The sequence below is a fragment of the Microplitis mediator genome, chromosome 2, assembly GCF_029852145.1.
Source record: "Microplitis mediator isolate UGA2020A chromosome 2, iyMicMedi2.1, whole genome shotgun sequence".
NCBI classification, from domain to species: Eukaryota; Metazoa; Arthropoda; class Insecta; order Hymenoptera; family Braconidae; genus Microplitis; species Microplitis mediator.
In genome coordinates this window covers 10,947,552-10,960,954 of record NC_079970.1, presented here as the reverse complement: position 1 = coordinate 10,960,954, position 13,403 = coordinate 10,947,552, and the positions used below count along the sequence as shown (strand labels likewise).

Genomic DNA, 13,403 nt, shown 5'->3' with positions numbered 1-13,403 from the left:
AAAAAATTTGTTTATACGCCCTTTTGGCATGGAACCCTATCTAACTGCTGTAATACGCCCCTTTGGCATTTGGCACGTGGTGTTTTTATCATATGTTAGGCCAATATGTGATATGTGGAGTAAAATGGACCAATTAAAAAAAAAATTTCGACTAAAAAATTAACTTGACCGAAAATAAAAAAAAGTAATAATTTTTTCGTTAAAATTTTTTTTCGAATAGTCCATTTTGCCCCACATATCACATATTGACCTAAAATATAATAAAAACATTAAAAAAGTCATAACTTGACGGAAAATGAAAAAGAAAAATAATTTTTTCAAGTGGTCCATTTTTCCCCACATATTACATATTGGCCTAAAATATGATAAAACCATTATAGAGGTCATAACTTGACGGAAAATAAAGAAAAAATTTTTACCTAATTTTTGAGGGGGGCCTTCGTGCCCTATGCTCCCCTACTATCTTAGAAAAAATATTAATTAATTTTCATAAAATTTTCTTTTAAATTCTGGCGCTTAAAACAAATGTGCGCAGAACTAGAGCACATCTTGATCTGCGCATGCGCGAGAAACAAAAATTTCCAAAGAAAGCACCCGCCATTTTCAAGATAATGTCTGAGAGATTGTATGTAGTGTGCGCGCGCGTGTGTGTGTGTTTGTGTATGTGTGTGTGTGTAAGCTTGCTATAACTTCTTAACTAATGAACCGATCCGAACGGTTCTTGTGGCAATCGAAAAAGCTTGTTAGCTATCAACTTTCCTGAAAATTTCAGATCAATCAATTTAATGGTCTCGAAGATATAAAAGAAATACGAAAAAAAAAATAAATATTTTTTTGTTTTTCGGAAATTTTCAAAAAACGACTCAATCGATTAATTCCAAAATCTAGTCAGTTTTAGAACTTAACAAAATGCGTCGATTGCTACCTCAACCATCAAAATAGATTAATTCTTTCGAGAGACATCGAGGGAGGAAGAAATGCCAAAAAACGGTTATTTTCCAAATATTTTTGAAACGGCTGAACTGACTAATTTCAAATTTTAATCAGCTTTCGAACTTAATGAAACGCATCGATTGCCACATTAAACGTTAAAATTGATCAATTAGCTCAACAGATATTGGCGTCGAAAAGTTAAAGAAACGCTCATTCGTTAATTATTTTCGATTCTAAGATTTCAAACTTTAACATAAAACGTAACTCTTTTGAACTTGAAAATGTCATCAAAAAACAATCGCATTAGAAAGTATTTCGAGCTTAAAGAGCTCGAGAATGTATATGTATTAGCATTTTCGAGCTTTTTTTTCTGAGCTCGAAAACAGCGGGAAGTTTTGGGGCTAGTCCGCAGGGCCAACCGTTGCCCAGATTTTTTTTAACGACTTGAATTGTACAGGAGTTCTTGAGAGCGTCAAAATTGGAGATTTTTGTACTTCGACCAAAAGACTTACAATATCAGAACTTGAAACGAATATTAGCTACCATACAAGAAAATCAATACTGAAAATTTATTACCGATAATATACTCTTCGAAGACTTTGCGAGGACGTTTAAAATTCAAATTTCTCCGTTCCTGAACCAAAAGACCTATAGACTCGAAATTTAAAACAAATTTTTACTCGCGAAAAGAAAATGAAGGGCGTAAATTTTTTTCAGAAAGTTGACTTTTATGAAGGTTCGCAGGGTCGTAAAACGAAAATTTTGACGTCTTTAATTTTAAAGATCTACAGGCTTAAAACGTGAAATTTTTATAATCTACACTGCAAAAAATAACTGGTGCACTTTTTTCTTATAAAACCTATTGCCATGGAGATAGCCGGAGTACCCTGATTAAGAAAAATTATTTGAAATGATTCAAAAAAATCTCAAATGATTTAAAACAATTAGAATTGACTAATATATACACTTAGCATGGATTAAATCATTTTTCTTAATAAGGGTACCGTGTCTCCGGATGTAACTTTTTTCTATTGTAGACTATATGTTCATTACAAAAAAAAAAAAAATACATAAGGGTAAAAATACATAAGAAAAATGATTTAATCCATGCTAAGTGTATATATTAGTCAATTCTAATTGTTTTAAATCATTTGAGATTTTTTTGAAATGATTCAAAAAAATCTCAAATGATTTAAAACAATTAGAATTGACTAATATATACACTTAGCATGGATTAAATCATTTTTCTTAATAAGGGTACCGTGTCTCCGGATGTAACTTTTTTCTATTGTAGACTATACGTTCATTACAAAAAAAAAAATACATAAGGGTAAATATTGTTAAGGTATATTTTATTATTTTTTTTTATCAGGCATTTTTTTATTTAAGTTTATGTTATTGTAAAGAAATTTATGGACATGTTAAAAAAAAAAAAAAGATTTTGTGAGTATACAACTTTCAATCAATTATTTATATCTTCGGATGAGTTTTCTAAGAGAACGCTGAATGTTGATGGTCCCATAGATTTGATCAAATGCAGTTCAGCTAAAAAGATGGTTGACGCTCATTTATTGTATCTAAAAACATCTTCTGCTTTTTAATAAAATGGTTTTTTATTCTTCAACTTTATTTTATTTTACTTTTTTTTTTTCGAAGAACTTTGCAATATTTATTAATCATTTTGTTTTATTCGTTACATAAACTTAAACCTCCTCATTTTGGTTCTGCTTCAAGACTATTGTGGATTAGTCAGAATATTTGTTATTCTTATTAAGTTACTGATGTCCGTCAAATTCCATTCTGTTTTAACATAAAATAATTTCTCAAACTAGTTTATACTTAACGACATGTGGTTTTTAACAAAATTTCAATATTGTAAGAAAAAGTCTATATATTGCACAGATTCTGTTGTTTAAAGAGCACTGGCACTTAGTTAGCTCATTTTCATACGTTTTTGTTCGCTTATAGTTGGAGAATCTAAAATATTTTCAATTTCACAATTGATTATCGCATTTATATAATTATTTATCGTTTTAAGTTACGGTAATTACTCACTTCCATTTGAAGTTACATCATAATTATTGATAATCTGATAAGTTTGGTTTTTCTGAAATTGATGAAAAAATTGTTTCAATTTCTGAGTGATCAGCTAAATTTAATTAACATGAATATAGTTATTACATCACCCATTACAGCTATTGGAGTAGTGCCCGTTGCAATAGCGACCTGATGCTCAATAAGGTAAAACATGTATTCATCGTAAAGTAATCGGATGAGATGAAAAGATCCAAAACTGGCAGCACTGCGTAATGTCAAATCACGGATAACCATAGAACTGAAAATAAAAAATAAATTATTGAGCAAGTATTAATGAATATGATTTACACATAAGCCATTCCATTAAATGAAAATATTTTTTGGCCCGTGATTATTCTTTTAATTACATTTACTTCGTACATTTTAAAAATATTTTATAACTAATAGAACATAAGAAATCAATGTGGGAATAAAGCATTAGAAGCACAGTCGAACAGTAATTTTTCAACTGGTTCCGTAGCCTAGCGGTATTATCGTTGGTCTCTCGCGCATGTAGTGTGGTAGGTATTAGGTTCGAATCCCCCGTGGGGTAGTGACGAAAATCCTATTCTCAGAAAGAAGAGCGAGCATATAGGTATGATATAAATGTGTTAATGCAGTATGAAAGTAATTACCTCGTACTTCACTTGAATAGAGAGGAAAAAAAAAATTAATTTTTTGAATTTATCGTTATTGAAATAATTGAAGGCGCTAAACTAATATAGTAGCTAAAACTATTAATTTTTAATAGTGATTACTATATTTATTAGGGTGAGCCAAAAAAACCAACCTATCGAATTTATGTCTTAAAAAGGACCTATATATCGAGAAAAAAATTCTCCCATTGGGCAAAATTTTTAGCTCAATTTTAAAAGGTGTCGGTAGGTATCTGAAATTTCCCATTTAAATAACATGGAAAAAATTTTTTTTTTATTAAAAATATTATAATTTTTGAACCGTGTGAGATGAAAATTCAGCTCTAGAATATTCTTGTATGGCATTAAATTTCTTTAAAAAAAGTCCTGTGAGTCGAATTTGTAAACTTGATATTTCGTATACTAACAGGCCATCAAAGTCTAGAGTAAACAAAATCATACAAATTTAAGGCTTTATTATTAAAAATATCAACACTACAAGAAAATTTGTTCTACAAATGTAGTGCAATGAAAGCACCAACAATATCCACGTTGTAACAAATAATATTTTGTTATCGATCACAATAAAAGAAAAATATTTGGAAAATCCAAATAAAACCTTAAATTTGTATGATTCTGTTTACTCTAGACTTTGATAGCCTGTTAGTATACGAAATATCAAGTTTACAAATTTGACTCCCAGGACTTTCTTTTGAGAAATTTAATGCCCTACAAGAATATTCTAAAGCCGAACTTTTTGTCTCACATGGTTCAAAAGTTATAAGATTTATAATAAAAAAAAATTATTTTGCATGTTATTTAAATGGGAAATTTCAAATGGCTACCGACACTTTTTAAAATTGGGCTACAAATTTTGCCTAATGGGAGAATTTTTTTCTCAATATATAGGTCCTTTTTGAGACGTAAATTCGATAGGTTGGTTTTTTTGGCTCACCCTAATATTTATATTGTAATGATAATTATATCAAATTAGGCTTGCTAACGATAGAAGTATAGTTGTCATAACAATTCTCTTCTAGACATGCTGATAAAAAAACTGCTACCTGAAAAAAACAAAAAATTTGCTACCGTGACAAAAGTCAAGATTACGCAGCTATTTGTTAAGATAACAAATCTATCTTGGTCAACGCAACGAAGTGATATTTGTTGTGGCAAGTAAAGTGAAGTTGCCGTTGTAACAAATGACATGTGTTAAGTAAAATATTATTTATTTGTTCACAATTGTTATCTGGAAAATAACTGTCTGTCTAAATTGAGCTAAGTATCACGTTTACAACTATGACCAATACTGACTATCAGCCTTAGTAATGTATTAGATGAAGAAAATTCTATGCGTATTCGAAAAGTTTTCCTCAACACATTATTTGTTAAAACAGCAACTTCACTTTACTTACCACAACAAATGTCACTTCATTGCGTTAACCAAGATAGTTTTGTTATCATACCACATAGCTGCGTAATCTTGACTTTTGTTACGGTACCAATGTTTTTTTTCAGTGCGCAACAAATGATCATTAATCATCTTTAACTACTTAATCAATAACTATGTTAATATTGCTTATATATTAAATAGTATTTTAAACATTTAAATATTTTTATGATTATTCTTTCTCAACGCAAAATTATCATAAATTACACATTTATACGCTTGACAGTGTAAAATTTTTAATTCACACCACCTAAATTTAACACGATATTTGGTGTAATTTTCACACCGAGTCATTTACACTACACCGGGTCCGAAAATTTTTTTACAGTGGATTAGTTAGAATGCACTTTTTTGACTGTAGCATTTTTTTTTTTTTTTTCATTTTCAGACTTAGACTAAACTTTTTAATAAATTCCTTGGAACAAAAATTTGTAGATCCTTTTAGCTTTAGGTCACAAAATTTTCAAATTCCTTAAGCTAAAAGGGCGCATAATTAAGGGCATACGCCCTTTTAACTTTAGGAAATCTATGTTCGATTTTCATGCGTAAAAAATGTTTACTAATCGATTAGCGATAAGAAAAAAATTTATGCGCCCTTTTACCTTTTAGCACGCGATATATTAGGGTGGTCCTTATTTTGGGGATTTCGGACTTTTTTTTCACGATAGTCCTCAATCGGTTTCACATAAATAGAAAAAAATTCTTGTCAATTTACAGCTCTTAATTTCAATTTTAATCTGGCCCTTACCGCAGTCAAAGTTTTAAATGGAAAATACGTATGATTTCGATGCAAAAATTTGAAACTTGGCATATATATTCATTATATTGTAAGGAATAAGTTGGTAACTTACGATTTTTTTCGTAATCAATTTTTGGATATTTGTATCATCCAAAAATCTACTTCTTACTCGATTTTCGAAATTTTAATTAAATGAGAGGATTCAATTTAATAGATAATTATGAGTGTGGAAAAAAATATGGGGGTTGAAAAAAGTTACCTTCGACGATATGTCTATGACTGATCTAGAATGTTCTGGGTTGTTCTATAGAAATTTCAAAAATAATCTTGAAAGTTCTTAAATATATTTAAATTTTTATAATCATTAAATAATTATCTTAATCAGTCTGGAAAGTTCGGGATTGTTCTAGAAATTTCGAGAATCATTTGGGAAGCTCCAAACTGTTCTTACTGGATTTAAATCAATTGAAAATGATTCTAATTTATCTACAATGCTCTGGAGTGTTCTATAAATTTCAAGGATTATGTGAAAAGCTCTTAAGTATATTCAAAATTTTAAAAGATCACTCATCTCCAAAGGATTGAGATCTTAGGTTTTAATTCACGTGTACATTTAGACCGGTTGCCGATACCGGGGAAACAAAAGTCAGTTGGTTCCGTCAGGATCTGGAGGAAATGAGAGAGATGACAGGTGGACGAAGTGAAGCGTGGCCCGATTTTGTCTAATTTCAGTATTGAGTAAAAGGGCATAGCCGGATTAATATAGGGATTCTGCCCCCATGGCTTTTTTGACATAAACTTAGGGGGTCGATTTGGTGTCGAATGAAAATAATTCACCTCAATTTTTAGCTCTTTAACTCAAACGGTAATATGAAATAATCTATAATAGTATGAAATAATCTATAAGTATTAGGGTGTCCAAAAAAAAACAAATATATTTTTTTTCAACGTCTTATGAGCTCAAAAGTTACTTTATGTTATAAGGAAAATCCTCACCGAATTTCAGCCAGATATCTTCAACATTGAGCTTTCACAAAGGGGGGTCCCCTTTCCCATTTAAAATATGCGCGAAAATTTTTCATTTCAGTTTTTCGGTATTAAGACTATGGAAAAAATTTTTTTTTCAATTTTGCCTAGTATAATTTCGTAGGAAATTAAAGTCTCTACAAAAAAAAGGCCATTCGGCAGCCGAAATAGAAGGTAGATTTATAAAAAGTCACATACATACATATCTTGTGATGCATGTTAGTATAGACATGATATGATATTAGGCTCGTTTTCTTAGAGTGAGGGTAAAAAAAGACAACGACTATTTTCGATAGAGAACTTCAGATAGTTGATTCGACAAAGCATTATATAGGTAATCTACCAAACTAACCTTCACGTAAAAAAGTATAGAAAATTTAATTAGTATGAGATCATAATTGTAATTGCTATTACGATGGCAAGATCAGATATAATTTTAGGACTACAGGTACGATTGAAACATCATAAATATTAAAAGAAATACTTTTAAAATATAAAATAGCTGTAAAATTTGCAGGTTATTTTGTTCACAATAAAGTACAACTGACAAAATTGTATTATAATGGAAAATACATAAGTTATGTGGAATGAAAACCATATTTTAGACTTTTTTTGATTTCATGAAAATTTCAAGGCTATCAAATTATTGGAAGAAATACTCGAAACATAAAGGTTAAGGTCATAAATTAAAGCTTATTAGTCAAAATTTGAAATACTTTTTACAGAAATTATCTATGAGTTTCAGTTTTAAAATTATATAAACTTTAAAAGTGGATAAAAACTGATTTTTTCGAAAAATCGTGAAAATTTTAAACAGCCATAACTTCAAAACTTTTCAAACGATTTAGCCCATCTTTAAACTTGATCAAGATAATCGCCTATAGAATAAGTGTGGAAAATTTCATTAAGATCCGATAAGAACTGTAGGTGCTGTCGTAATGACAAGACCAGTGATAATCATAGGGAGTAGAGGTACATTTGATACATCATAAGTAATAACAGAAATACTTTTAAAATATAAAATAGCAGTGAAATTTACAGGTTATTTTGTGCACAATAAAATACAACTGACGAAACCGGATTATAATGGAAAATTCATAAGTTATGTGGAATGAAACCCATATTTTCAACATTTTTTGATTCCATTAAAATTTTCAAGGTCATCAAATTATAGGATGAAATGGTCGAAATATAAAGTCTAAGGTCATAAATTAAAGCTTATTAGACAAGCTTTCAGATACTTTTTACGGAAATTGTCTACGAGTATTAGTTTTAAAATTATATGAACTTGAATGTGGAAAAAAATTGATTTTTTCAAAAAATCATGGAAATTTCAAAAAGCCATAACTTCTAAACTAATCAACCGAGTTTGCCCATCTTCGAACTTAACCGTGATAATCACCCATAGAATAAGTGTGAAAAATTTCATTAAGATCTGATAAGAATTGTAGGCGTAATCGTGTCCTCAAAACTGCGTTATATCCCATATATATATATATATATATATATATATATATATATATATATACATACATATATAAATTTTTTAACGGATGGTATTTTTGAACCCTACTCAACTAATTATGATAGGTTGTGACAAAATTCCTTGAAGAATCGACCATGAAGACAAATACAATAGTTAGATTTTAGAAAAATCTACCTAAAAAGTGTTCAAGCATTATATACGTCAAACGAACTGGGACAAAGTTACGGGTTTCAAAGATCAACAAAAATTTAGTTTCCTCAATGTTTATTTTTTTAAAATTATTTTTCATTTTTATTCCGTCAAAAAAATTTTTTTCAAATTTTAACGAGCACATTCTTGTAGAAAATTTAATTTCCTACAAAAAGTATCTGATATCATATATACGTCAAGTTTGTTAAAACGCAAGAATTTTTAAAAAAATGAGTTTTTAATTTTTTTTGAATTGTTCTACCAATTCAAAAAATTCAAAAAAATTCCTGAGTATAGAGGAGTATGAAAGACATTTTCAAAAAGGCTAAAAAAAAAGATTATAATTTTCTTTTCTCCGTTAAAAATCGGCTTTCCGTTTGAGAATCACTAACATATGATTTTTTCATGTTTTGGACTCGTAAGAATTAGAAAAAAAACCATCATTGATTAATTCCGAATTTTACTATAAAAATGAAAATAATTTCGAAAAAACAGGTTTTTTTGAAATTCTCGAATACCGTTTGAGTTAAAGAGCCAAAAATTGAGGTGAATTATTGTTATTCGACACCAAATCGACCCCCTAAGTTTAAGTCAAAAAAGCCATGGGGGCAGAATCCCCATATTAATCCGGCTATACCCTTTATGTGTAATTTTGTTGAGTCTGATAGAGTAATAAAATTATATGTTACAATATACTGTGACGTAATTTTTCGTATGGATTTTATAGTTTTAGTTTTAATTTCGCGTGGTTTTGGTGATAATTCCACAAATCAAAAATTATCCAGTTTTTATGTATGCGCGGTTTTGAGATAATGCCACAGATCAAAAATTATCTAACTTAGGATTTACTGGTTTGGTGATTCCAGTGATAAAAAGGCCATTCGGCAGCCGAAATGGTAGGTAGATTTTCCAATTAATCTATATAAAAAGTTTCATACATACATATCTTGTGATACATGTTAGTGTACATGTTGTGACGTTACATTGCCGAGGGGATGGAGTTGAAGGTTGGAGTACGTGGGTCTGTGTGATAGCGAGAGAAAAAGTGAGTATGTGTGTCGAGTTGAGGGTATTGGATAATGAGTTGAGGATATGGGGTATAAATGTGTATGGTAAGATAAGTGTGTGATAGAGTACGTGTACGGTGTGGGGTATGTTTCTGGAGTGTCTGTGTGATGGAGCGTGGATTTAACGGGGGAGGTCTAGCTGTGTCGCGGATAGTGGCCAAGATAACGTGCCTCCAGACCAGTGATGACGACTAGCCCTCAGGGTTGACGTGGTGATCACGGAGGTGCGACTGAGATGTCGCCGCCCCTTCGTGGTGGTACCCGAAGTTAGCTGGGGTACGTGTACGGTTACAGGGGGGATGGCAGGCCTCGTTTGCGATGCTCGAGGAAGCCAACAATTCGCTAACTTCGGATATCTCGGGGAGTAACATTACAAGAAGGCCCGTGAGTCCACGGCTTGTATGCTTGTGAAGGTAAGGATGGATGGAGGAGCGAGAATGTGGGATTGAAAGAGATGAAGTGGAGTAAGCGAATTAGAGTGGGAGATTATCGTGTAACAGTTGTGTGACTACCGTTGAGGAGAAAAGTGGAGACTTGGCGTCGTTCGTGAACGAGTCGACCCAGTAGTCGAGTTTGGAGTTTTAGAGTAAGCGGTGGTGAGTCGGAGAGTCGCCCGGGTGGACCTCGACCACGACCGTGGACTGCTGTCGTTTTGGAGCTTGTGGCTCTGGGTATGGTGCTCTTGGAGCCGTTTGTCGTGATAGTTGTCGCAAATTACCGCATTATTTATTTATATTTTATTTTATATCTTATCTAGTAGTGTATAAAGTTTGTGATTCGTCGTCGTCGAGAAGTTCCCGATGTCTTGCCCAGGTATTTATTTGCGTGATGGACCAAGAGTATTGGACCGCGGGTCTTTTGGGCCCTCCTCCGCGTCACTCTCGCGTCATCTTCATGGTAATTTTATTTAGTTTTGTTTTGTTATTTCATGTCTTTTCTATTATGTAAATAATCGGCTTCTTTCGCATTGAAAGAACCGCGACCCTCTCTCCACAACCTAGCATACTGAGTGCACCAGGACATGCCGCTACCGCCGGTCATGTCTCTCATCTCCAAAGGGTATAGTTTATAGGTTTTAATTTACGTGCACGTTTAGACCGGTTGCCGATACCGGGGAAATAAAAGTCGGCTGGCGCCCGTCAGGATCTGGAGGAGATGAGAGGGGTGATTGGTGGGCGAAGTGTAACGTAGCCTGATTTTGAGTAATTTCAGTTTTGAGTTCTGGAGTAAATTTGTTGAGTAAAAAGTTTTGAGTAATTATTGGGTTTAATTGAGTCTTAAAAAATATTACGTTACAATGTATAGTCATGATATGAAATCAGGCTCGTTTGCTAAGAGTGAGAGTCAAAAAAGACAACGACTATTTTCGACAGAGAACTTCAGATAGTTGATTTGACAAAACATTATAGATGTAATGTACCAAACTAACCTTCACGTAAACAAAGTATAGAAAATTTAATTAGTATGAGATTATAATTGTAATGACTATTACAATGACAAGATCAGATATAATTATAGGACGTGTAGGTACGATTGAAACATCATTCATAACAAAAGAAATACTTTTACAATATAAAATAGCTGTGAAATTTACAGGTTATTTTGTGTACAATAAAATAAAACTGACGAAATTGGATTATAATTGGAAATGCTTAAGTTATGTGCAATAAAACCCATATTTTCAACATTTTTTGATTTCATTAAAAATTTCAAGGCTATCAAATTATTGGAAGAAATAGTCAAAACATAAAGCTTAAGGTCATAAATTAAAGATTATTAGAGAAGCTTTCAGATACTTTTTACGGAAATTGTCTATGAATATTAGTTTTGAAGTTATATAAGTTTTAGCAGTGATTAAAAACCGATTTCTACGAAAAACCATGAAAACTTCAAACAGCTATAATTTCAAAACAATTCAAACGATTCAGCCCATCTTCGAACTTGATCAAGGTAATTGCCTATAGAATAAGTGTAAAAAATTTCATTAAGATCTGATAAGAATTGTAGGCGTAATCGTGTCCTCAAAACTGCGTTATATCCCATATATATAAATATATACATACATTTATAAATTTTTTAATGGATGGTATTTTCGAACCCTACTCAACTAATTACGGTAGGTTGTGACAAAATTCCTTGAAAAATTAAGCATGAGGACGAATACAATAGTTAGATTTTAGAAAAATCTACCCAAAAAAAAAATAAGTTTGATAATATGAATGACTGATTGTACCTGTAAAATGACCATTTTAATAAAAATTGACGAGCTGCTTTCGCAAATGATGATTTCCCTTCAAAAGGTTTCAATACTTGAGTAACGACACTTTTCAACCAAATTGCCCACTGTTCTAATGAATTTTGCTGTTGTAAAGTGACCTTAAAATCTGCTTCTAATCTTTGAACTACTGTATAATCACATTGGCAAACCCATGAAGCCTTGAAATAAGTTCAATAATTATTTTCATTTATAAAATAAATGTAACGCATAATTAATCATCCATTACGTACTTGCTCTTGAACATTATGAAAATCTACACGATTTAAGTCTGCCAACATTTGATTGATTTGACTAGAATTTTGAAGTACAGCACGTGCAGCCTGAGCAAGGTGATTCAATGACGTATATCTACGTAGAGTTTGGGCAAAAGCTGAAACAGCTGTTAACTGAAAATAAAAACGTGAATTTTATTCTGTCTTATAATAAATATGTTTAAAAAGTAGAGTCAACCCACTTTAATTTGCATCATTTCTTCTGGACAGTCATTCATGGCTGCCGTTAACCAGGATTCCAATCCTTTTGCAAAATTTCTAATAGACTGTGTCAGTGTACCTTTATATATTCCCAAACAAAGTGGATTATTAGAAACACAGATGAAATATGGAATATTCGTCATACGCCGAAAAAAAAAAAAAATAATAACTAAACTCACTGGGAATCGGTCGAAGAACATCTGGCATCAACACTTCGACTAGATTTTGATAAAATGTATAATCAACTGTCTTAATAAAATCTTGAACTTCACCACATTTACACATATGATATAATTTCGTTCTGTTGAAAATGAATTATTTAATATAAATAAAGTTGTAGCTAATAATTTATAAAATTATATAATATTAATAAATTTACTTTGATAAATATTTTTCTTCCTCACATTCGTCTCCATTATTATTATCTTGACTTCTCCAGAATTCTCGCCAAAGACTTTCGATCGTACCAAACTCAAAGTTTAGAACCGCGTCGAGAAAAGCTTCACAATGTTCACGATAAATACTACGAAATGTATCAATATCTTCTAGTGTGCAATCTTCAGGAAGTGATGAGTCATGATTAACAATTATCTCAGGAAATTCGGGAATAGCACCATTCGCTTCACCCAAGTACTGATGATATTGTGATGACAAATTACTTGAGGAAATACTAGCGGTCCCATGGGAATTATTTTCATAGATTGCCTCTTGTTTTTGATTATTAATAAATTTAAATCTTTTGGTATGGCTATTTGAATTTTGTTGATGTCGTGATGTTCCATCTTCATTCAACATTATTAAAGGAGAAGTCGGCTTTACCCGGATCCCGTAATAATGATATTTGGAATTTCCACTAAAAATGTAAATGTCAAAAAATTCCATAAAAAATACTTTAGATGAAAAATTTAAAACAATATTTTCCCTTATTTTCGAAATATTCAATTTTTATTAGCGGGGAGTTAAAAAATGTTTTTTTTTTTTTTTTTTTTTTTACAAAAATCGATGTTTTTCTTATTTCTAAGAATAAAATTTAGACAAACGTATAAATCCT

At 31.3% G+C, this 13,403-nt stretch overlaps 1 protein-coding gene across 3 annotated transcripts in view; it reads right to left on the bottom strand.

Annotated features, from left to right (window-relative positions):
- Window positions 1-2,267: 2,267 nt before the first annotated feature.
- Window positions 2,268-13,403, bottom strand: part of LOC130678771 (DNA-binding protein RFX2) — a 115,527-nt gene continuing 104,391 nt past the window's right edge. The window contains exons 9-16 of one of the 3 annotated variants that reach the window (XM_057486229.1): window positions 12,732-13,205; window positions 12,532-12,653; window positions 12,334-12,431; window positions 12,110-12,265; window positions 11,835-12,037; window positions 3,115-3,268; window positions 2,989-3,040; window positions 2,268-2,910 (exon numbers count right to left, since the gene is read on the bottom strand). In XM_057486229.1, coding sequence (XP_057342212.1) covers window positions 2,867-2,910; window positions 2,989-3,040; window positions 3,115-3,268; window positions 11,835-12,037; window positions 12,110-12,265; window positions 12,334-12,431; window positions 12,532-12,653; window positions 12,732-13,205 — 1,303 coding nt within the window. In that variant the 3' untranslated portion in view covers window positions 2,268-2,866. The remainder of the gene's footprint in view (window positions 2,911-2,988; window positions 3,041-3,114; window positions 3,269-11,834; window positions 12,038-12,109; window positions 12,266-12,333; window positions 12,432-12,531; window positions 12,654-12,731; window positions 13,206-13,403) is intronic. The other 2 variants (XM_057486228.1, XM_057486230.1) reach the window with 2 other exon arrangements.